The 23,422-nt window shown below is 40.3% G+C and overlaps 1 protein-coding gene across 1 annotated transcript in view; it reads right to left on the bottom strand.

Moving 5' to 3' along the window:
* LOC126095039 (mitochondrial import inner membrane translocase subunit Tim23) overlaps positions 1–23,138 on the bottom strand; it is a 57,726-nt gene extending 34,588 nt beyond the window's left edge. Inside the window, exons 1-3 of the mRNA XM_049909713.1 lie at positions 22,961–23,138; positions 22,251–22,497; positions 15,054–15,223 (exon numbers count right to left, since the gene is read on the bottom strand). Of these exons, the coding sequence (XP_049765670.1) occupies positions 15,054–15,223; positions 22,251–22,497; positions 22,961–23,036 (493 nt within the window). The 5' untranslated portion in view covers positions 23,037–23,138. The remainder of the gene's footprint in view (positions 1–15,053; positions 15,224–22,250; positions 22,498–22,960) is intronic.
* Between the last annotated feature and the right edge of the window lie 284 nt (positions 23,139–23,422).

Genomic DNA, 23,422 nt, shown 5'->3' with positions numbered 1-23,422 from the left:
ATTAACCTTGAACGAAAAGGACAAAGACTTGACCAGATTTTTCTGGTTCAAGATTAGCCAGGATCAAACAGGAAATTTTCAAACAACGGACGAACTAACAGAATACTGCTTTAACAGACTCCCATTCGGCCTGACCTGCAGCCCATTTTTACTTTCTGCAACACTAAGAGAACTTGCCGACAAGTGTATGACAGCATTTCCCACCGTAGCGCCACTTATAAACAAGACTGCGTACATGGACGACTTTGTGATCTCAGTAGAAGGTGATAATTTGGTTATAACTATATACTATGAACTTGTAACCCTAATGAAATTGATCAGTCCCCCCTTATCAAAATGGGCTACCAACTGTGAACAACTCCACACTATCTGGAGGGCAGAAGGGCGAGAACTCCACACCCAGACTCAAGTTTTAGGTGTAGACTGGAACACCGCAGGTGACTACTTCTGTATCGATCCTAGCGAAATCATCAGAAGGTCGTCAGAAGAGCCAGCCACCAAACGACTCCTTTTACAATGTACGGCTAAATTCTATGACCCACTCGGACTATTTTCCCCTGTTTCTCTTGTTGGGAAATTGCTATTCCAGGACACATGGTGCCGAGGAATTGGCTGGGATGAACTTATGCCCTGGGACTTAGGGGCACGATGGCGCACTTGGATATCTAGCTTACCTTCACTGTCACATATACGTGTCCCTAGATGGATTGCTACAGCTCATGGAAGAGACACTCAGCTGCATGTATTCTGTGACGCCTTGGAAAAGGCATATGGAGCAGCTTTGTACATTCGTACTGTCTTAGATGATGACGTCGTAACACATTTAGTCTGTAGCAAGAACAGACTTGCTCCTATTAAGAAGGTGACATTGCCTTGACTCGAACTTTTAGCGGCAGTAGTTGGGACCAGACTATTCTGTTACTTTTGACGTGCAACAGACTTTAAAATTGCCCATGCAATATTGTGGATGGATTCTACAATAACACTAAGTTGGATTCGCTGTGATCCTAACAGATGGAACACCTTCGTTTGTATCGGGTAACTGAGATACAAACACACACGACTCCCACGCAATGGAAACACTGCCCAGGACCAGACAATCCTGCTGACCACCTCTCACGTGGACTCCTCTGCTACCAAATGAATTCTTTGGACATTTGGTGGCATGGGTCGCCTTGGCTTACACGCCCTCCTGAATGCTGGGCAAACAACGATACTCCAACGATGGTACGACTTCCTCCAGAAGAAAAGAGGAAGAAAACCCAGAGCCAAGTTTTGTCGATATCTACGCCAACCAGCCTTTTGAACTTGCTTAAATTCAGCTCATACTGGAAGCTTATTCGTATCACAACATGGACTCTCCGCTTCCTACACAACATTCGTCAGAAGAATAAATCTTCAGTAGAACTTACAGCCACCGAATTATCAGCTGCCAAAATGTATTGGATTCGAGTGGGCCAGAGAGATTCCTTCCCCAGCGAATTACATGCACTTCAGAATAACTTACCATTGCCAAAAGAGTCAAAAATCGCACGATACAATCCTTTCTTAGAAGATGGACTGATACGTCTCTGAGGTCAACTGCAGTGCACTAGCCTAAATAGGGAACAAAAACATCCTGTACTTCTTGACGGTTCCCACCACTTCACACAATTGGTTATTCGAGAGACACACATCCGCCTTCATCACTTTGGTGTTTGTTCTGTACTATCCGAACTGCGAACTGAATTTGGGATCCTTAGAGCTCGTCAGGCCATCAAAAGAATCCTATACTCACCCCTCGCATGCAAGTTCTTGAAGAACCCACGAGGGCAACAGATCGAAGCACCGCTGCCACCTGAACGAGTTTCACCTGCCAAATCATTTGCTATAACCGGAATAGACTTTGCTGGCCCACTATTCATCAAAGTGGGGAAGGAAACGCACAAGTCATATATCACTCTTTTCACATGTGCTACCACACGAGCTGTACACCTTGAACTCTGTACAGACTTGTCAACGGACAAGTTTCTTATGGCACTTCAGCGATTCGCCGGAAGACGCGAACTACCCCACACGATATATACAGATAACGCGAAAACATTCCACGCCACGAATATGGAACTAGCCCAACTTTGGAAGGCATTAACCACCACTAAATCTTATCAGTTCCTCATCCACCACGGTATTACTTGGAAATTCATTGTCTCCCGTGCGGCTTGGTGGAGAGGATGGTGGGAAAGAATGGTGGGCACTATAAAGCATTGCCTACGGAAGGTATTGGGACTCGCAAAGCTCACTGAGGAACAACTGAACACCACCTTGATCAGTATTGAAGCCGCGGTGAACTCCAGGCCCATCACACCAGGAGATGATTGTGATGCACTCACACCATCCCATTTTCTGGCGGGAGAAAAACTTACGACTATTCCGACGGGACCAGAGCCTTCAGCGAGCACAAATTTAACAAAGGAATTCCGACTGAGACAGCAACTCTGTGACAGTTTTTGGAACCGTTGGGTTAAAGAATACCTATTGGAGCTCCGGAACTACCATGAAGTTAAACGCCCATCGGGACGAGTCATCCCCTTTCGCCCAGGCGACATCGTGCTGATCCAAGAGGACCTTCGTCCGCGACATATGTGGAAGAAGGCCAGGATAGAAAAGGTACTACCAGGAAGAGACGGCAGGGTAAGGACGATAATACTCCGGACACCATAAGGTCACATCATTAGTCGTCCTGTGCAGCTGGCCGTACCTCTGGAGGTCGACCAGGGTGGGGAGGATGTCACAGAGTGATGTACTTCTCGCAAGTGAGAGACTGTTTGTTTACTCTTAGGACAATGTATCTTTGACTTGTTTTATTGTATGCTCTGTGACTATGTAATAAAGTTGTTAGACTGCTAATCGCTGCTCTACTGTGATTCACGACAGTAGCTGAGATGCTAAGTCACAGATAAGCACAACAAAAGATTGTTACAAAATGAGCTTTCAGCCGACACGGCCTTTGTCAGCACACGCGCACACACGCAGGACCGCGCGCACACACGCACGACAGTGTGTGTCAACGGAAGCCAGACTACAAGCAGCAGCGCATGACGAGAGGCAACCAGGTGGGGGTAGGCTGGAGCGGGGACGGGGAGTAATAGCAGGGTACGGGTGGAGGACAGTAAAGTGCTGCTAGTAGGAGCGTGCAGGGACGAGGTGAAGAGAGGGTAGGGCAGCTAGGTGCAGTTGGGAGGTTAGACGGCAGGCAGGGGAGAGTACTGGAAAAGTAGAGAAGTAAAAAGACTGGGTGCATTAGCGGAATATTGTCTTTTCCAACACCTGACAGATACCAAGCCAACAACCTCCTTCCTAGTCACCATATACTCACCCACTATTACTTCTCCTTTGAAGGCATTACCTACAAACAAATCCGGGGTGCAGCTATGGACACCCGCATGGCGTCATCCTATGCCAACCTATTGTGGGCCATCCACAGGAATCCTTCCTAAACACCCAGAATCCCAAACCCCTCACCTGGTTCAGGTTCACCTTCGTAATCTGGATCAAGGGTGAGGACACCCAATCCACATTCTTGAAAGATAGCTACGTAAGTACCTCTGTCCTTATCAAACCCACCAACCACCAGCAATATCTCAACTTCGACAGCTGCCCTCCATTCTACACAAACAAGACCCATCCCCACAGCCTAGCCACCCATGGCTGTCTTATCTGCAGTGACGAGCGTTGCCTCTCAAAGTGTAACAAGGGTCTCCCTCAGGACTTTACGCACAGTAATTACCCTTATAAACTTGTACAAAAACAGATCTTCAGTGCCTTATCTTTCCCGTCACCCAACACCGTCCGGTCACACACAAGCATTGCCCTCTTGACTCAGTACCACCCAGGACTGGAGCAACTGAACCACATTCTGCACCAGGGTTTTGACTACCTCTCACCGTGCCCCAAAATGAGGAATGTCCTACCCACCATCCTTCACACCCCTCGCACAGTGGTATTCTGCCACCCACCGAACTTTCATATTATCCTCGTCCATCCCTGAACAACCAGTGCTCTCAACCCCTTGCCTATCTGCTCATATCCTTGTAAAGATGCAAGACCTGTCCGATACATCCTTCCACTAACACCTAGTCCAGTGCAGGCACAAACATCACTTACCCCATCAAAGGCAGGGCTACCTGTGAAACCAGACGTGATCTACAAGCTCTGCAGCAATCACAGTGCTGCATTTTACATGGGCATGACAACCAACAAGCTGACTGTCAGCATGTATGGCTACTGACAAACTGTGGCCAAGAAACTACTGGACCACCCCATTGCTGAGCACATCACCCAACACAATGTCCTTCATTTCAGACTGCTTCACAGTCTGTGCCATCTGGATTCTTCCCACCAACACTGGCTTTACTGAATTTCACAGGTGGGAACTCTCCCTGCATTATATCCTATGTTCTGTTGTGTTTAATAAACTTATGGAAAAATGCTAGAAACTTATGCACCAACACAATACATTTACGATTCATCTCTCTAATTATACAAAAACTTTTAGGAGATTTGGAATGCTTATACAATTTTCTTTGTTTTTAATTACTGTGCTATTTGCCATCATACCTTACAAAATTCAATGTTTACTCAACAGCCCTACCACAAAATATCTACCAGTAACTATCCAAAGCGACCTCAAGTGGAGTGAGCACATAAAACAGCAGGAAAAATAGATGTCATCTGATTTAGAAGGAAGAATCTTATGGAGATTTAACTCACTGATGAAGAAACTTGTCTGACTGATTGTTGAGTATTGTTTAACAAATAGGGATCCCTGCCATGTAAGAATGATGGGCAAGGAAGGGAAGGGGGGAGGATCCAACAAAGAGCTGTGCATTTTGTCTCTGCTTTGTTTAGTCACTACAACAGAACTACAAATATGATCAATGAACTCCAGTGGCAGACATTAGAAGAGAGGCATTGTGTATCACGGAGAGGTTTACTGTTTGACCACAATAACTTCACAATTTCACTAATGCTACCAGAAGTGGTGGTGGTGGTGGGGGGGCATTACTTGAAAGATGTTCTTTTTTGTCTGTGAGTGCTGCAAAGTCAAGCTTCCCCTAACAATGGGGTATAACAAAAAGCTTTTCTCCATTGGCGAGTAACTTCTGTAAGTCAATTGGCCAAGTTTCTGAAATAAACTTGCTACAAGTACTTGTTGCTGAATCGCAGTTATTCTTAAAAACCATTAGTGAACAAAAATACTGATGAAATACAAAAATAAAAGAAGCAGAAAAAGAGTGTACAAAATGTTACCACGAGACACTATTCCTTTAGCTAAAATCAGAGGACTCCACTTAGACTAAATTCTTCAGGTGTGTCACAAGCTCATTTCGAGCATCATATCTAATGTATAATCAAATATTCAATAGCACGAAATGAAAACATGGTGCACTATTCACCAAGGCACTGCATTTTAATTACTCTTCAATTTTTCCAAGCAGTATTTACTACAGGATATTTCAGACAATCAACTGTTTGCACTACCTTGCAAACTTACTGAAGTGCACAAAAGTAGCGGTTATCAATGGGAAGGGGAGGGGGGGTGTTCCTAATAATCCATCCAATTCTGTGGCTCTGTGGACAATGCAGAATACCACAGCAGGAAGATGCTATGCCTAATAAATATGATTTCAGGATTACAGTGGTTGCAAAACAGGCAAATAAACTGCAACAACTAAATGAGAAAGGCGGAACAGTCATCTAAAATAAAAACAAACAAACCAGCTGTGAAAGTGTATGTCTCTCACAAAATCGCTGACAACAGTGGCCACAAAGTAGTCCATTTAGCACCCTGCAATGGCGATCTAAATCCGATAGAATTGGCTTGGTACACAATAAAACAATTTCAGGGAGAGCAATGTCACTGGTGACACGTCGAAGGAAACATTGTCGGAACTTGTTAATGCTGCTTTTGTTTCAGTCACTGCACAAAGTGCATCAGCTGCAGAAAGAGTATTGGAAACAAGCTGGGATAGTGGAAATGCCCATTGATGAAGCTATCACCAGTACCACACCCTCAAGTGGTTATTACGATCTTGAATCAAACACAAATGGCAGTGATCTGTAGTGATCATAATACTGACAGTTAAGTACATTTTGTAAACATTACTGCTGTGCTGCGATTGATAAATGCAATGTACAAACAGATTACAAAAATCAATTTTTGACTTTTGATTCACAGTATCATTAGCTGTACATTCATCTACTTTATTTTTCATTACTTTTGATACATAAATAATACGTAAGTTCTAGGTAAAACACTCAAGCATGAATATGTCAACAAGAACAAGCAATTGCTGACCCGACGGAGGTGTTTCTTTCGCGGATAATATTTCCGCAAGTGCCGCCTCTGATTTCAGGTTAAGCACAAAACAATGTTAGTGGTGCCAGCACTACTACAAGCAGCTGATGCTGCCTTCACTAACTGCTCCTCACCCCTTGGCAGCCATAATGCTGAGGCACAGCTGTTCCCGACAGCCACTGTGCCGATCTTCAACTTATTGTGGATGAACAATATTGCTGAAATTTCGAGTGAGCACTTTCGAGAGGAGTCTGACATGTTACTTCCTCCAACACACACTTCACGAAATGACCACAAAGATAAAATTCACGATACTGGAGCTAAAATAGAGACATACTGGCAGTCATTCTTCCCATGCACCATTCGTCAGTGTAACAAAGAAAAACGGATCAGTTAGTGGTACCACAAGCACCCTCTGTTGCACAGCATTATGTGGCTCGAGGAATATGATGTAGATATAGATGAAAGTCGTTTCCATTTTCAGTTGTTATTCTTGTCCAGTTTTAGTGGGTCCTCTTAAAGACAGTTCAGAATTGTCTTGTTTAAATCAGCAGATTTGATCACGCACCTACGGGTGGTGTTTTTTAAGTAAGGGCCGTTCGCGTGTATAGTCCCGTAGTTCACGCGGACGCCGCAACAAGCCACCGCGCCACTTGCCGGCATCCTTCCTGTTCACATTGATGCAAGTTGCAGCTCTGTAGCTGACGTGTACGCCTCGCTGTGCTACTTTATAATGTTTACGATTATTGAATCGCCCGCCGCGTGAGAGATACGGTCAGTGATACGTTTTTTGACCGCGAGAAGCCTATCAGCTGCAGAAATTCATTGTCAGTTAACAGAAGTTTATGGCTTGAACGCAATGAGTGAAGGTAAAGTGCGTCAATGGGTTAGAGAGTTTAAAAATGGCCATCAAAACTTCCATGATGAAGAACGCTCAGGCCGGCCCTCTGATCACTGATAATTTGGTGGCTGCAGTAAAAACAAAGATTCACGAGGACAGAAGATTCACAATTTCCACTCTTTCTTTGGAATTTCCACAAGTTTCAAGATTGGTTTTGTACAAAATTGTGTCTGAAAACCTAAACTTTAAGAAACTGTGTTCTCGGTGGGTACCCAGACTCCTCACAGAGGACCACAAAGGGAAGAGATTTGCCACTTCATTGGACTTTTTGATTCGCTACGAGGAAGAAGGGGATGACATGTTGAGTCAAATTGTCACAGGAGATGAAACATGGGTATCCCATATCACTCCAGAAAGCAAGTGACAATCGATGGAATGGCGACACACAACCTCACCCGTCAAGGTCAAAGCCAAACAGACGCTGTCAAAGCGCAAGATTATGGCAACTGTGTTCTGGGACCGGCACGGTGTTTTGCTAGTGGACTTTATGCCACGAGGAACGACAATCAACTCAGATGCCTACTGTGCAACTCTAAAGAAGCTCCGCAGAGCAATTCAAAACAAAAGGCGCAGTATGCTGACAAAAGGAGTTTTGCTCCTCCACGATAACGCTAGGCCTCACACCTCTCAAAAGACTCGGGATTTGATTGATTCTTTTGGCTGGGAAGTTTTGGACCATGCACCATACAGCCCATACCTTGCTCCTAACAATTTTTACCTTTTCCGGTACCTGAAACACCATCTTGACGGGCAGCACTTCAATGACGACGATGAAGTGAAAGCGGCCGTGAACTCTTGGCTGTCGGAGCAGGCGGCCGAATTCTTTGAAGAGGGAATTAAAAACTTAGTTGTACGGTATGGCAAGTGCTTAAATAAACAAGGCAACTTTGTAGAAAAATAGGTAAAAGTGTGTAGAATCAGAAAATAAGTTTTTTTACAAAAGTATTTGTATCTTTTTTTAAAAATAAAAATGGCCCTTACTTAAAAAACAACCCTTGTATTAACACGTCACCAAATTCTCACTTCTCTGTAACAGTTGTCTTGTTCCATTTGATATTTACTTTCTTGGTACCACATCATCTGCTGTTTGCATAACTAACAGTGGAGAGTGAGAGTGGGACTCACCCGAGATAAATGCTATAAGGTTCCATTTCATCTAATGCATCTCTGAAGTTTAACATTATTAACACATATTTTAACTGTAAATAACTAGGAATAGAGGAGACCACTCACTGAATAGTAGAGGCATTGTAACACCCCAAAAAAACCGAAAATCCAAATAAGAATGTCATGATAATTTAAAGTAGGGAACAGTGTTATCCTGACAGGTACTACAACTTTGACAATAATATAACACCTTAAAGTTTTGATGAACACCAATTTCAATAATTACTGAGTATGTCATGATATATATATAGGTAGAAAGAAAGAAAGGTTGTTTTTAATCAGCTATCAAACATCTCAGTAATAACTGCCAATCAATACGATGAAAGTTGAGTCCAAAGTAATATGTCGGTCAGAGAAAGAGTTGCAAACGTGGCGAAAAGGAAATTCAATGCATCTACAATGCTCGATCATGGAAATGTTAGTCGCTTGCTAGCTTGCTTGCTTTCAAGTTGAGAGAAAGCACTGTGTGTTACAGTACTACAAACTGAACACTACGAGATTGTTTCTATTAAAAAAAAGATAATATCGTGTGACATAGATGCGAGGACTTTGTTCTCAGTTATTCTGACTTGAGAACTTTAAGTGATATTCTGATAGTGTACGATGAGTTAATGAACTTTAATGATTGGAGATATTGTTAGACTCAACCTTTATCAAAGTGAACAGTTACAACATTGTATCGAAGACAGTAATACCTGATTAGCCTGGAGTAGGAAACATTAATTCAATCACACGAAGATAATACAAATATGCCAATTGTAAAAGTTGTCGTAATTGTCATTAACACCGAATTGAAAAGAATCTTAATTGATCCGATCCATCAGTGTGCGTGTGGTGTGATGGTTATAAACTAACTGCTAAGAAGGAGCAATAAAATTGTTCATCAGTAATGGAAATCTCAAGTGTTGGCTCCATCGTTAATTGAACTGTGTGATAGTTGATAATCAAAATTAATTAACTGTGAACATTCTAACTGAAAGAGTGACTTGATGAACATTGAGCATCGATAGGAGTGTTTTACCGAAATAATATCATGACGCGCAAAAGCAAGATAGCATTATAGATTATGTCTCGATTTGCGTCGTGCCGTAGTGAACAATTATGCCTAGCAATGCAACAACGACTGATACTGAACTGCAAATGAATTTTTCCTCGCTTCAGTGGTGTGAAACGATGCCGGTGATGAATGATTCACTCAATACTGCAATAACTAACTAACCAGGCATAGCAAATCATAACAAAACCATAACAGACAATTAAAAATCAGCAGTTCGCATCGCTGAGAAGACTGTGCGATCTCACAAATGGACTTTCATACATTATGCGAGGAACAATTTTTTCAGAGATTTTCAGGTGTTGTTCCAAGTTACCCAATGGGGACAATCATCACTGCACGTTGCATCTCCATTCCACCGACCAAGCTGTAGCTGTAGCAGCTCAAAATCAACAGTGACAACAAAAGGAGAGAGGGGACGTCACAGCATTGAGTTGTCGACAGGCTCACAGGAAAGATTGGAAACTTGCCAGCTTTTGGACAGTTGGAGAACAAACACGTGAAAGCCAGCTACAGGACAACACTGAAGATTATATTGGTAGATTGCATTAACTAATGAGGACAGGATTGAACAGAATTGGGGAGAAAATAAACCTGCAGCAAATTGGACTAAATGAAAGGACTGGTCAATAGAATACATTCAGAGATATCAAGTAATTGTCAATTTAGTACTGGAGGGAAGTGTCGGGAGTAAAATTTGCTGAGTGAGGCCAAGAGAAGAGTACAGTAGGCAGGTTCAAATAGATGAACACTGCTGTAGATACTTCGAGATGAAGAGGTTTGCATAGGAATCAACAGCATGGAGAGCTGCATCAAACCAGTTTTTGGATTAACGAACAACAAAAGAACAGCAAAACTTTTTTTTCCAATATCTTATCAAAATTTATGTGAAAATAAATTTAATGCGTGTCTCTATGTCATTTAAACCATGCATCTGAATTTTTTTTTCTGAATTTCCAGATTAGCTTTACTTTCAATAATACAGATGAACTATGATCCTACCTAGTCCAGATACAAGAAGTTCCACAGTATTCAATTAAATTTGCATTTTACTTGTATACCTTGTCCAAGTCTGGAGAGTACTAAAAAACCCAGAGATAATTCTGTTATGTTTGGAATCTGTTGTCACGGACACTAAATTTGCGTGACGATTAACTTTACCTGCAACCACTTTTTGGATACCTCATTGCTCATAAATACGGACAGGTAAATATAACATTATTTATGGCAAAATTTGCAATTATTTTCATTGTTTGTAAATGACTAGATGCATAAATTTGCAAGTCTCTCACACTACATTAGTGAAGAAAATTAAATTATTAGTTATTTGAAATTGACTGTGTAAAAAAGTGCTGACTGGAAGCTTTCTGACCGGAATGTTTGCTTTTGCAAAAACTTAAAACCTTTTTGTTCCGAAATGGCCTTTCATTTCTTCATTTGGCTGTAATGAAGATTTAAAGAAATGATTGTTCTGTTGAAAAGCAGCAGCATTTTCTTACTATTTAAGTGAATGTGTCTCTGATATAAAGTGTTTCTGGTCATTATTAATCTTTTTCTGCCCAATTTGAAGATTAAAAAATCTACAGAGCACTAACTTCGACCTTTCATGGGCATTCATAGTCTTACGACCTGCGCTTAACAATGTTACAGATAGAACTGACAAGGCACTTTGCATAGAAGTAGAACTGTAGGTACAGCTATTCAATTTTAACATTAGGAGACGAATTTTGGCTAAGTCGAAAAGGTTACAGATTTTGTTTTCCTATCACTATCATGCAGAGGATGGGCGCTATTGGCTACAGTCGTGGATGATCACGAGCATAAACAGACTAGAATTTTGACTGCCACAGGGCAGGTAAACAAATGCCACCTTCATTTAGCTGGACAGCAGCTTACAGCAGAACCGACACTTTGTCACAGGGATCACCAATCTCTTCTGGTGTTGTAAGGATCGTAACCCAAATCCGCGATAGACCAGGACTAGTCGCTTCACTTATTTCAAAATAAGAAAACAATGAATATAATAGAGGGAAACATTCCACGTGAGAAAAATATATCTAAAAACAAAGGTGATGTAACTTGCCAAACTAAAGTGTTGGCATGTAGATAGACACACAAACAAACACATAAAATTCAAGCTTTCGCAACCCACGGTTGCTTCATCAGGAAAGAGGGAAGGAGAGGGAAAGACGAAAGGATGTCAGTTTTAAGGGAGAGGGTAAGGAGTCATTCCAATCCCGGGAGCAGAAAGACTTACCTTAGGGGGGAAAAGGGACAGGTATACACGTGCACGCACGCACGCACGCACGCACGCACACCTATGCACCCGCACATATACAGACACAAGCAGACATGTGTAAAGGCCGTGTGTGTGTGTGTGTGTGTGTGTGTGTGTGTGTGTGTGTGTCGAGAGAGAGAGAGAGAGAGAGAGAGAGAGAGAGAGAGAGAGAGAGAGTGAGTGAGTGTGTGTGTGTGTGTGTGTGTGTGTACACCTGTCCCTTTCTCCCCCTAAGGTAAGTCTTTCCGCTCCCGGGATTGGAATGACTCCTTACCCTATCCCTTAAAACCCACATCCTTTTGTCTTTCTCTCTCCTTCCCTCTTTCCTGATGAAGCAACTGTGGGTTGCGAAAGCTTGAATTTTGTGCGTTTGTGTCTCTATCAACATACCAACGCTTTTGTTTGGTAAGTTACGTCATCTTTGTTTTTAGATATATAAGAAAACAATGAATATAATAGAGGGAAACATTCCACGTGGGAAAAATATATTTAAAAAGAAAGATGATGAGACTTACCCAACAAAAGCGCTGGCAGGTCGATAGACACACAAATAAACACAAACATACACACAAAACTCTAGCTTTCGCAACCAACGGTTGCCTCGTCAGGAAAGAGGGAAGGAGAAGGAAAGACAAAAGGATTGGGTTTTAAGGGAGAGGGTAAGGAGGTAAGGACGTCCCGACTGACATCTCTGCCCAAACTCTTTGCCTTTACAAATGTCTGCTTGTGTCTGTGTATGTGTGGATGGATATGTGTGCGTGTGCGAGTGTAAACCTGTCCTTTTTTCCCCCTAAGGTAAGTCTTTCCGCTCCCGGGATTGGAATGACTCCTTACCCTCTCCCTTAAAACCCAATCCTTTTGTCTTTCCTTCTCCTTCCCTCTTTCCTGACGAGGCAACCGTTGGTTGCGAAAGCTAGAGTTTTGTGTGTATGTTTGTGTTTATTTGTGTGTCTATCGACCTGCCAGCGCTTTTGTTGGGTAAGTCTCATCATCTTTCTTTTTAAATATAAGAAAACAATGAGTTACACACCACACGAAGTATTCAGGGATGGCTACCGTGCAACTGCTTACACAGAAGTTAGCAGCAGGGCTGGACAAATGATACTTGCGTTCATTGACAATGAGGTCATTTGAGACAGAGCACAAACTCTGATTAGGGAAGGAAATTGGCTGTGCCCTTTCAAAGGGACCACGCCGGCATTTGCCTGAAGCGATTACACTGAAACGGGGTTGAGGTTACTCAATAAGCTGCTTTGTTCGATACACTATTGGACTTGTTCAAACAATCGCACAACAGTTGAATCGCACAGCAATAACAATTTCATAAAACAGGGGTGGAAATGGCATTAAATCCTACAACTACACAATATCCTATTGTTTCCGGACAAATTTACAATACGATTTCTCATATAGCACACGTATATATGGACATCAAAACATTTATGCTGATTTTTAAGTACTGGTGACAGACCAAAAAGAAAAATGTTGTTCTCCAAAAAATATTACTTTACTCAACCCAGTGTAACATTTTATTTGTTTATAAGAGAGAGAGAGAGAGAGAGAGAGAGAGAGAGAGAGAGAGAGCTGCAAATGAGCAATTCAATCCCTGTTTACACATCAGTCCAACAGATTTTAATCAGTTTGAAAACAAAATGGCAACATTCAGATGAAATAATCATGAAAATTACTGAAGAATTAAATTTAGGACAAAAAATATATTGTAATAATGTGAATGTAATTTTCATTAAGAGAATCCATTGTAACAAGACCAGCCTTGGAGATAGTAACATCAGGCGCCACTAGATCGCGGGGCAAGTGAAAGCTCGAGAATTGGATAGAATCTCAATAGCAACCATTTGTTAATTCATTAGTCGCCATTGTTACACACGAACTGCCCCCTAGCATATATTTCAGTCCGTGTTTCACAGTTATTTCTATTAATAAAGTGCATAGTGCATTAAAAAGGCTATGACAGGTCGTCTAGTACCAACACCGCACACTAGATCGCAGGCCGATCAACAGATCGAACAAAACTTGAGATGTCCCAAACTGTGTGAGTCGTTTTCAAACACAGCCCTAGTTAACAGAATATTGTTAATGATGTAGTTGAGGCCCAACCTCCAGCAGTATTCGATGCAACTACAGTTCAAAATGTCCGCCCCGTAATTTGCCACATTCAAACTGTCTGCATTATATTATCTTTTGAGCTTTAACTGTCTGCATTATATTATCTTTTGAGCTTTAGCTAACAAACAAATGCACATATTTTTTTCTCATAAAAAGCTAGGTCCCATGACTCAGTACTATGCTCCATTACTTGACATGTATCTTAAACAGACCATTCAACCATCCACAATTGGCATGGCACCAGATCATTGAGCGCATCGATAAATCATTGCATTCATAGACTATTTTGCAAATAGGTTCTTGTGCACATTATCTTTCCAAATTGGGGTTCACCAGATGATGTACAATACCAGTAACTGCTAACATTTTCGATACTGTATAGGGAAAATAAAGCTATTTCAAACTCACTCTGATAAACAACTTGTATGGATAAAAATTTGCTATGGAACAACATCAAGTAATTTCGCAGTTTTGCGTTTTGAGGAAAAATTTGCATCTATTTTGCATTTATTGCAAAAATAGAAATTTTCCAGTCCCTACTCACAAGTGAACACAAGGCTCCGTTGTGACTAAGCAAGAACTTAGAAACATATTTCAAACTACTAAGTATACCAAGACTTAAGAGATGCTGCGAGTATTCCAGTTTCCTCCAACTGTATTTGTTTCATTATTTTTCTATCAGTGGTCAACTATATTATGTCTCCAAGATATCCAGTAGTTTTTATTATCTGACACAAGCACATAAAATTTTGAACAGAAGTTACCAGAGAAATTCATCACAGATGTCTCCATCATGGGTAAAATGAGGACCTTTCCACAAGTTTCCACAACTAGTAATGCAAATATGAATGTTCATTATTTCCAATATTGATGTGAATCTACAGAACCTGTATCTCTAAGGGCACTGTCACTGGCCAATCAAGTGATTTGTTTGCATATTATTGGCTGCCAGCAATAGCGAGTGCAGCATTCAACAGCAGCTTGAACAAGTTCCTATCAGACTGCTGTGGATGGGAGAGACTACCCACATTTTGCAAAAATGGAAACTGTTCCATGTATATAAACAGCGAATATTATTCAGGAGTGAGATACAAGTGTTCTTGGTACACCACTGTGATGTTTATTGAATACACACTAACTAGTTTAAAATAATCTGCAATTAAATATATTGTGCTTATGAGTCACATACCTGATGACTTGTACAACAAGCCTGTTGCAGTTGCAGCTGAGATTGTATTGAGTTCGTCATCACATCCTCTCATCCATGACAATATTGTGCCAAAGCCACTGTACATAACGGCTATGACGCCAAGGGTGTTAGCAGTTGCTGCTCCTTGTTTCATAACATAATTTAGGAGCCTGTAATAAAAACATGCACTTGTAATATGCAGTAAGCAAATCTTGAGAATACTGCACATCTGTCTAGGTGAATACCGGGCTGGTACTCACATCCCACCTCAGTTGCACAATTTGCGAAAGTTCTCACACTTTGACAAGAATAATATTTGATAAAACAAATGGGATACCAATTTCCATCTGGGCCTGATGGTAGGGGATGGGGGATGCCTCTGGGTGAGAAAGGCATCCAGCCACCCTACACCACTAACATTGCCAAATCCAGGTTAATACGCTGACTCAATGAAGATATGGGGTAAAGACGAGGAAAACAAAAACTAGAGACTTAATTACATTTCTATAAAATATCTACAAAAATAAATAATATCTATAAAAATAAATAATATCTCTCTCATTATCAGCCTAACCTGGTTAGGTTGTAGATATGGTGTCCACATGCGGCCAGGCTGCATGGGAGCAATTTCTTGGTGTGGAAAAGGTGACAGCTGTCAAAATGCAGGTACTGTTGGCAGTTAGTGACTTTAATACAAAGCATGGAGGAGCCATTAAAAAGGTGTAGGTCAAAGTCCAGAAAGGTTGGGTTGAGGAGAAGCACGAGAAGCATGCGAAGCAGATGGGAGAAGTGCTGAGGTAGTGGAGGATTGAGGATAAGGTCTTGGTCCTCAGTCCAGATCATAAAGATATTATTAATGAATGTGAACCAGACATGGGATTTAGGAGAGTTGCCAAGTTCCCTTAAGACTGCCCATAAACAAGTTGGCAACAGTGAGAGCCATATGGATTGCCCTTCGCTGTGCAATCGACTTGCTTGTATATCCTCCTCTACAAGGAGAAGTAGTGTCTGTGAGGATATAGTTGGTAAGTTGGGTGAGGAATGAGGTGGTGGGTTTGGAGTCCGAAAGGCACTGGGAGAGGTAGTGTTCGGCAGTAGCAAGGCCATGGGTATTAAGGATGTTGCTGTATAGGGAAGTGGCATAGACAGTAATGAGTAGGGACCCAGGTGGTAATAGAGTGGGGGTGATCGCAAGACAGTGAAGGAAGTTGTTAGCATCTTTGATTTGACAGAATGGGCTTGATTGGAAGTGTTGGCCAGTAAGAGGGAAAATACATTCAGTGGAAGCACAGTAACTGTCTACAATTGAGGATTTATGGATTTTGGAAGGCATGCATAAGCTGTGTGTGTGTGTGTGTGTGTGTGTGTGTGTGTGTGTGTGTGTGTTTGGGAGGGGGGGGTGATTAGAGAGAGATGGACTTTGTAGATGTTCTGGGATGGGCCTAAGGGAATCAATAGGGACTGGAGGTTATGTGACACACAAAGTTAACCATTAGCATTCCTGTTCATTTCTTGGTCTCACACTGTCCCAGGTGATGCCCAAGGAACCACTGTATTTAAACAGCCATAAGATAAACTTTAAAGTTTATTATTATGAAAAGCACATTTAAAAAACATTTCAACAGAAAAGTACACAAAATGAACACAATACTACATAACAAAGTTAACACTATGGATTCTCGAATACCCTGCACTCCAAATTTTGCTTTGCTATGGCATAATCTGTATCACTTCAGGCAGGGGGTTACCTTCATAGTCTCGGATGTTATTGAATTTAGCACATGTTAAAATTCAGAAGTAAGAACACATTTTTTCCTCTCTAAAAAAAAAAAAAAGCCTCCAAAGATGACACTGCAAACACCATTTTGAAGATGCGAATTTCAGAAAAAATTTTAAACTGCTGTATCTCTGTAACAGTTCTAAATATTTTGTTAAGAGTTTTTTTTTAATTTGAAAAGTAACCACTTTATGATTACAATGGTATCCTCCGTTTGAACATATCCGTCAAAGTTAGTTTACTGTCATCTTCTGTAATTTTTTTTTTTTTTTTTTTTTATAATTTACAGAAAAAAATTTTATTTTCAAAAATGCCAATCGAGAAAAATTAGATTTTCCCCCTGTTGATTAGTACCCTGTAGTACTATATTCTCTGTAAAGGAGAGCGTCCACTTTTAAGTTTGACAGGTTTTATTTTAAAAATAATTTTTTACTTTCAAGGGTAATGTATGTCTTCACTGAAGTTTTTTCTTACTAATTTCTTTGTAACAATGTTTATTTCTATTGTCTTTGTCAGAATTATTTCTTTTCACTTTCATTGTTGCAGATATTTCTTACAAAAATGGTTCAAATGGCTCTGAGCACTATGGGACTTAACATCTATGGTCATCAGTCCCCTAGAACTTAGAACTACTTAAACCTAATTAACCTAAGGACATCACACAACACCCAGTCATCACGAGGCAGAGAAAATCCCTGACACCGCCGGGAATCGAACCCAGGAACCCGGGCGTGGGAAGCGAGTACGCTACCGCACGACTTTGTTGTAGTTTCTTGTCAGTTTCTTTGTCATGGTTGTTACTTTTGTTCAGTGCTAATTTGTTTACTGAAGAGGCTTCCAAGAAATCTGAGACAATCCAATGAGTTGTGTGTTTTCGCGAGGAATTTGCCAGTTGACACAGTTGCAGTATGTTTTGCGAAAAGGACTGTTAAAAATGTCTTCTGACTGGGGCCACAGCACAGCAGGGTTAAGAGTGCTGACTATTTGAATATCCATAAAAGAGTGATATATAGACAAACAGAAAAACAGACTTTGTTCAGGTTGGGAATAAGTATTCTCATTTGAAGACTATTTCAAAGTGAAGACGTTTCCAGTGACAACTTTTTGCGTTCTAAATGTTTTGACAGAACAACAACGATAGTATGAACAAGATAAAGCATCCCATGGTGCAAATTTTACATCAAGACGTAGGTCTTAGTCCTGTTAAGAAACAGGTGCTCAGTGAAGTCAAGTCATAAGCTCTATGTGTCAAGAAAGCGCAAAGAAATTACTGAAGCTATGGATGAATACACTACAGCAAAACTGCCCACACACAAAGTACAAATTAAATCTTCAGAAGAAAATGAACCAAAGCACTCTAGCACCTCTTGCCAGGAATTTTTCACAAATGCCAATTAAGCTATTGAATATTGTGCATCCTACAGTGAAAAGGTGCAAGTTTTAACTATTATTTCGGAGACATTTCCAAAGAAAAAATTTGAACCACATTCCATCAGTATAAAAGTACATGGTAGACAAATCAATAAATGTTAGGTCCGTAAAAGGAGTCTTTGGAAGACAAGATCCTTATTATGGTCATCCATAATAAGCAGCTCAAGTTCAAATAGCGCAGTCATTTTATCTGGAAGATAAATGGGACTGTTCTCGCCAGAGTGCCAACAAAAAAGACACTATAACCGTAACAGTTGAAGGTCAAAACACTGTGAAAGTGATAAGGTACATGAATTGCAGTATTAAAGAAACTTTTGCAGTTTATAAGAGCAAAAATACAACTTCACATATCCGAATATCAAAATTTTATGCACTTCAACCTAAGTGGGTAGTTCCACACTCACCTAGAGATGTCTGTTCACCTGAGTACTGCGCGAATTTTGAACTTTGTGTGGTAACTTTGAAGAACTTACTGGAGCACGTGACATATGACACCTTGGTTGGGCCTGTGAAGTCATTAACAGTCTGTGACATAAAGTGAGAGACTTCTTTGTTTTAAGAATGTGGTGACTGCCCTGGAAAGAAAGGACACTTGGCCTGGAAGAAGTAGCAGATAACTCTGCAGAAATTACATATGCAACATGGCAGGAAAAGAAACTAATTAAGAAAACTGTTGCCTTTGAAAGTTTCATTGATGAACCTGGTAAATGGTCAGTGAAAGCAGTAACACACCAGTATCTGAAGAAATAGCAACAACACATTGCAGAAGTAAAAGGGTGTGTACAGGCTGAAGAACTGTGTTTAGTGCTTCACTGTGATTTTGCTGAGAACTGGTCTGTAATTCTCCCACAAGAAGTACAAGGGTATAATTGGAGCAATGACCAGGTTTCAATTTTTACAGGAGTGACATTTTCAAAACAAGAACACAAGTGTTGCAGTTATAAGTGATAACGCAGGACAGGAATCAGCACATACTTTTGACAGCAATGCGCAAAATTCTTCAGCTGCAAACAGGGGCAAAGAAGATAATTATTTCTGATGGTGCTCCTAATCATTTTAAAAATCGTTACCAGCTGTTTGAACTGAGTAAGTTGCTTGTGTCAACTAACTGGGTCTACAGTACTACATCACGGGAAGGGGTCTTGTGATGGTGTAGGAGGCCTGCTGGAGCACCATGCTACAAAACATAACTTTTCCACACCAAATATAGCTGTGATTCAGAATGCTGAGGATTTTATGAGAGTCTTAGATCTTACACAACCACAGCCCTGATTCTTTTGTCCAAAGAGGAAATTGAAGAATTCCGCGAGGGAAAAAAAAGAAGAAGAATAGTCAAAACAAACTACTCCTGAGAATGGAATTCAGAAGACACATTTTTGGACTCAAAGTGATGGACGAACTCATATTGCATGCACTTTAAAGAGCAAGAAAGAAGAAATTTCATTCATTCGGCCAACGCCTCAGAAACAGCAGGATAATATTCAGATTCACATCCTGAGAAGGAGGAAGTTTGTGCGTGTGTGTGTATGACTGTGACTGGTGGATTGCAGAGACTATGGACACCAGTTATGAGATACGAAAAATTATAGTGAACTTGGGGTAACAGAAATGTCCGATTCCATCCGTTCTGCTTTGACCAATGACGTCACCAATATGGCGGAAACAACCATTCACAACAACTCCCAAATTGCGACTATGACATCATTTATGCTACCACATGGACCAGCACTGGATAAAGGTATCCAGGTGAAGAACAACAACAACGCCATCAGTGCTCACTTCCTACTGGTTCAACAGAAAGACATCACTCTGTATCAAAGGAATCTACTGAAGCAGTGGAACACATTTTTAGATCATTGAGCACAAAACAGTGCACACAAGTTGTATAAATTATAAATTGAAACCTTTTAAGTTTTTAGACCTTTCACATAAATTTTGGAATTTTAAAAATGAGTCTTACTAATCTTTGAAAACTAAAATTATGTCAAATAAGGCTATGTTTTGATTTTTATGAACTTATTATATGATAATAAAACAGGTTTTATGTATGGCAAAAATTTCAATTGTTTAAAAAAACCTGTTCAACCTAAAGTGGAAGCTCTCCTTTCCAGGGGGGGGGGGGGGGGGGGAAGAAGAAAAAAAAAACAAAAAAAAAAAGGCTGGCAGTTTGAGAAAAAATTTACATACATTATAAAAAATGCTGAGAACACTATAGTAACAGAACTTTGACAGATACGTCCAAATGGAGGATTTCTTTGTAATCATAAAGCAACTATCTTTCAAATAAAAAACACAATAAAACATCTAGAAATGTCCCAAAGATACAGCCTATTAATTTTTTTTTTCCAAAACAGTGTCATCTTTGAAGGGCTGTATCTCTGAACAGAAATTCTTTTGGAGAAAACAAAAAATACGTATTCCTTACTTAGTCCTTCATTTTAGCATATATGCTAAATTCGATAACATCTGAGACTATGAAAATAAGATTCTCCCTAGCCTGCCTGAATTGATATAGACTATGCCTATATTTTTATTGTTTATTACACATGTAATAATACAAACAAACTGCTACAAAACATTCCAAAAAATGAAAATTACACTAGTACTTTTTAGGTGTTTAGTTTCCTTCTTTCAGAGATTTTCTTTGCACTTGCTAGAAATTTTTGTAGAGATTTCAAGTCAGATTGGCTTGCAACAATGCAAATGTGTCTTTCTCTTCTTTTTTGGGAGCATGTTTTGCATTCTTCCAATCATTCTACAACAACTTCTCTTTGTTCTGCTGTATTCAAAACACAGTGAAGGGTGCATGAAATTCATGGGCTGTGTGATACTTGTCAACTCGTTTTTGTAACTGTGGCATCACCAATGAGTTTACAAGCTTCTTCAAAAATTAATGGAGTTCACCCGAGTACAGTCCTTGCAGGAATTGTGAAGAACAAATGTATTCAGCCGCCTTATGTGTAACATGCAGAGAAATAATGCCACTGGTCATCATTAGCACAGGCTTCGAGAAGCAGCGACATTTGTTTCGACCTGCTGCATTTCAGCAGAGCAAAAGATTAAGTCTCCACACTTCTGTGTTCATCACTTCTTTCACCCAAGGAATTCACAAGTAGCAAAATAAATTAATCTTCACAATTGCACTGTTCGTATACTGTATTATGTTCACTTTCAATTTCGTTGACACTGTTGATCCAACATCACTTCCTAACCCGTCCCCACGCTATTTTAAGGCAGTATCCTCGAAGTCGGAGTCCATAAAATGAACAGTGGCCGTAGACCTGTTTACTGAATCCATAACACAAAGTCCCAGGTGCTGTCTCATAGACTGATAGCACTGACATAGTAGTAATAGTATAGGTCCAAGCCACATTCAAGTTATTGATAAAGGAAACCAATGCAGCTTCAGGAAAGAACAACTGAAAAACACTAATCTCCTACCCCATCACTATGCATTAGCAACATAGTAACAACAAATGCTAGCAGTCTGTGAGACCGCAACAGGGATGTTAAGGATTAAATATGTATGGAGGCAACAAATGTGCAAAACAAAGAAAATGGCAAAATGCAGCAATGATATGAGAAACTTACTTACAAATGACAAGGGGATGTATCGTTACACAGCCGACCTCTTGATCCTTCTCAGTGTTGCGATAAAACATGTTGAATGCAATTTCTTACACAGAAACTTTAATGTAACCACATGTATAGGCCTATTACATTGGTTTTCTCAAAATTAAATTTAACACATCAATTCTTTTTAATATTCCCAGTGAAAGACGCACAAATTCCTTATCTTGAGGAAAATTTGCCAAATATAACCCACCAATGTGCACAGATCAATGTTTTTAGAAAAACTTTCTATGAATACAACATTTCTTCACCCGTATTTTTTTAAGGTTACATTACAGAACCAAGCTCCAATATATATGTGTGTGTGTGTGTGTGTGTGTGTGTGTGTGTGTGTGTGTGTAGAAAAATTTACTTACTGTGTTCTTCTCAACTTCCCAGTATGTCCTGCAAGGGTTGTACTTTTCAGCCCATTGTAAAATCCGTTAATGCCTCCTATTGTTGCTCCAGCCATGCATGAAACGCCTATCTGTGAAAACGCCAGCTCATATCGCCCTCTCTGTCTCGAAGCACCTTCAGGGAATATGAATTCCGGCTGGCTTTGTGGTAAGTACACAGGGTTGAAGTTCAGGTAAGGAGAGAGGGGAGCAAGGTTTTTCGTTGAGCCTGCAACAAAGTAAAATTACGAACTCTTCTAAATAAATATACATCATTACAACAACTGCATTCGAGGACTAACATCTCTAAATCATTTACAATAAAACATAAGTTTCGAAATGTACTATTTTGTTGTAGTAACTGATGCCAAAAAATTACCGCGGCGTTTCAATGCATTACACAAAGTGTTATCAAATCATTGTTCTACCTCTTCAGAACACATGAACATTTCTACAATTTCACAACACAGACGTTAAGCCTATGTTATCTAAAAAATTTAGGAAACTGTTCAGTTACTAATCCCAGTAATCACACATAGCTCTGCACAACATTGCGAACAAATCAGCGAAACAATTCTGTAATCGTTGGTGACAATGTCATTGGAAGGAAAATTTATATTTTCAGTTTTGAACTGAAGAAATTTAGTCAATGCTACCTATTGTGCAACATATATTTTACGGAGTTTTCTTACCTGTAACGTTCAAGTCGGAATCCTTATTCGAAAAATCGGAATACATGCTACCGGAATACGTCGTTCGATCTCCCATATCAGTTTACTTTACAATAATTCTCATGCATGGGTAACACCAACAACTTAACCTATTACGAAACGTTTATCGAAAGACTTTCTCAGAGATGTTACAACTTACGCAGTTGCTGCCATGGAGGTATGGTTGCTGCCAAGGATGTATACCTCCATGGCCGCAGCACCCAAAGCCTCTGATTAAATTTGCAATCTACGTACAAAATTTTTGACAGAACGTACAATAAAGACCAACGATCTTACGAGATTTCATAATGCAATAACGTATATACAACGACCATATATGATGTATTCACGGCCAACAATTATCCTAATTTTACAGTCTACATCAGTGACAGGAGCAGTATATAAATTCAGTAGAAGAACCTTCTGTTTTAATAGAAAACGTGC

The sequence above is a fragment of the Schistocerca cancellata genome, chromosome 1, assembly GCF_023864275.1.
Source record: "Schistocerca cancellata isolate TAMUIC-IGC-003103 chromosome 1, iqSchCanc2.1, whole genome shotgun sequence".
In the NCBI taxonomy this organism is placed as follows: Eukaryota; Metazoa; Arthropoda; class Insecta; order Orthoptera; family Acrididae; genus Schistocerca; species Schistocerca cancellata.
The sequence above is the reverse complement of the archived record's forward strand: the minus strand, read 5'-3'. Positions and strand labels throughout refer to the sequence as shown.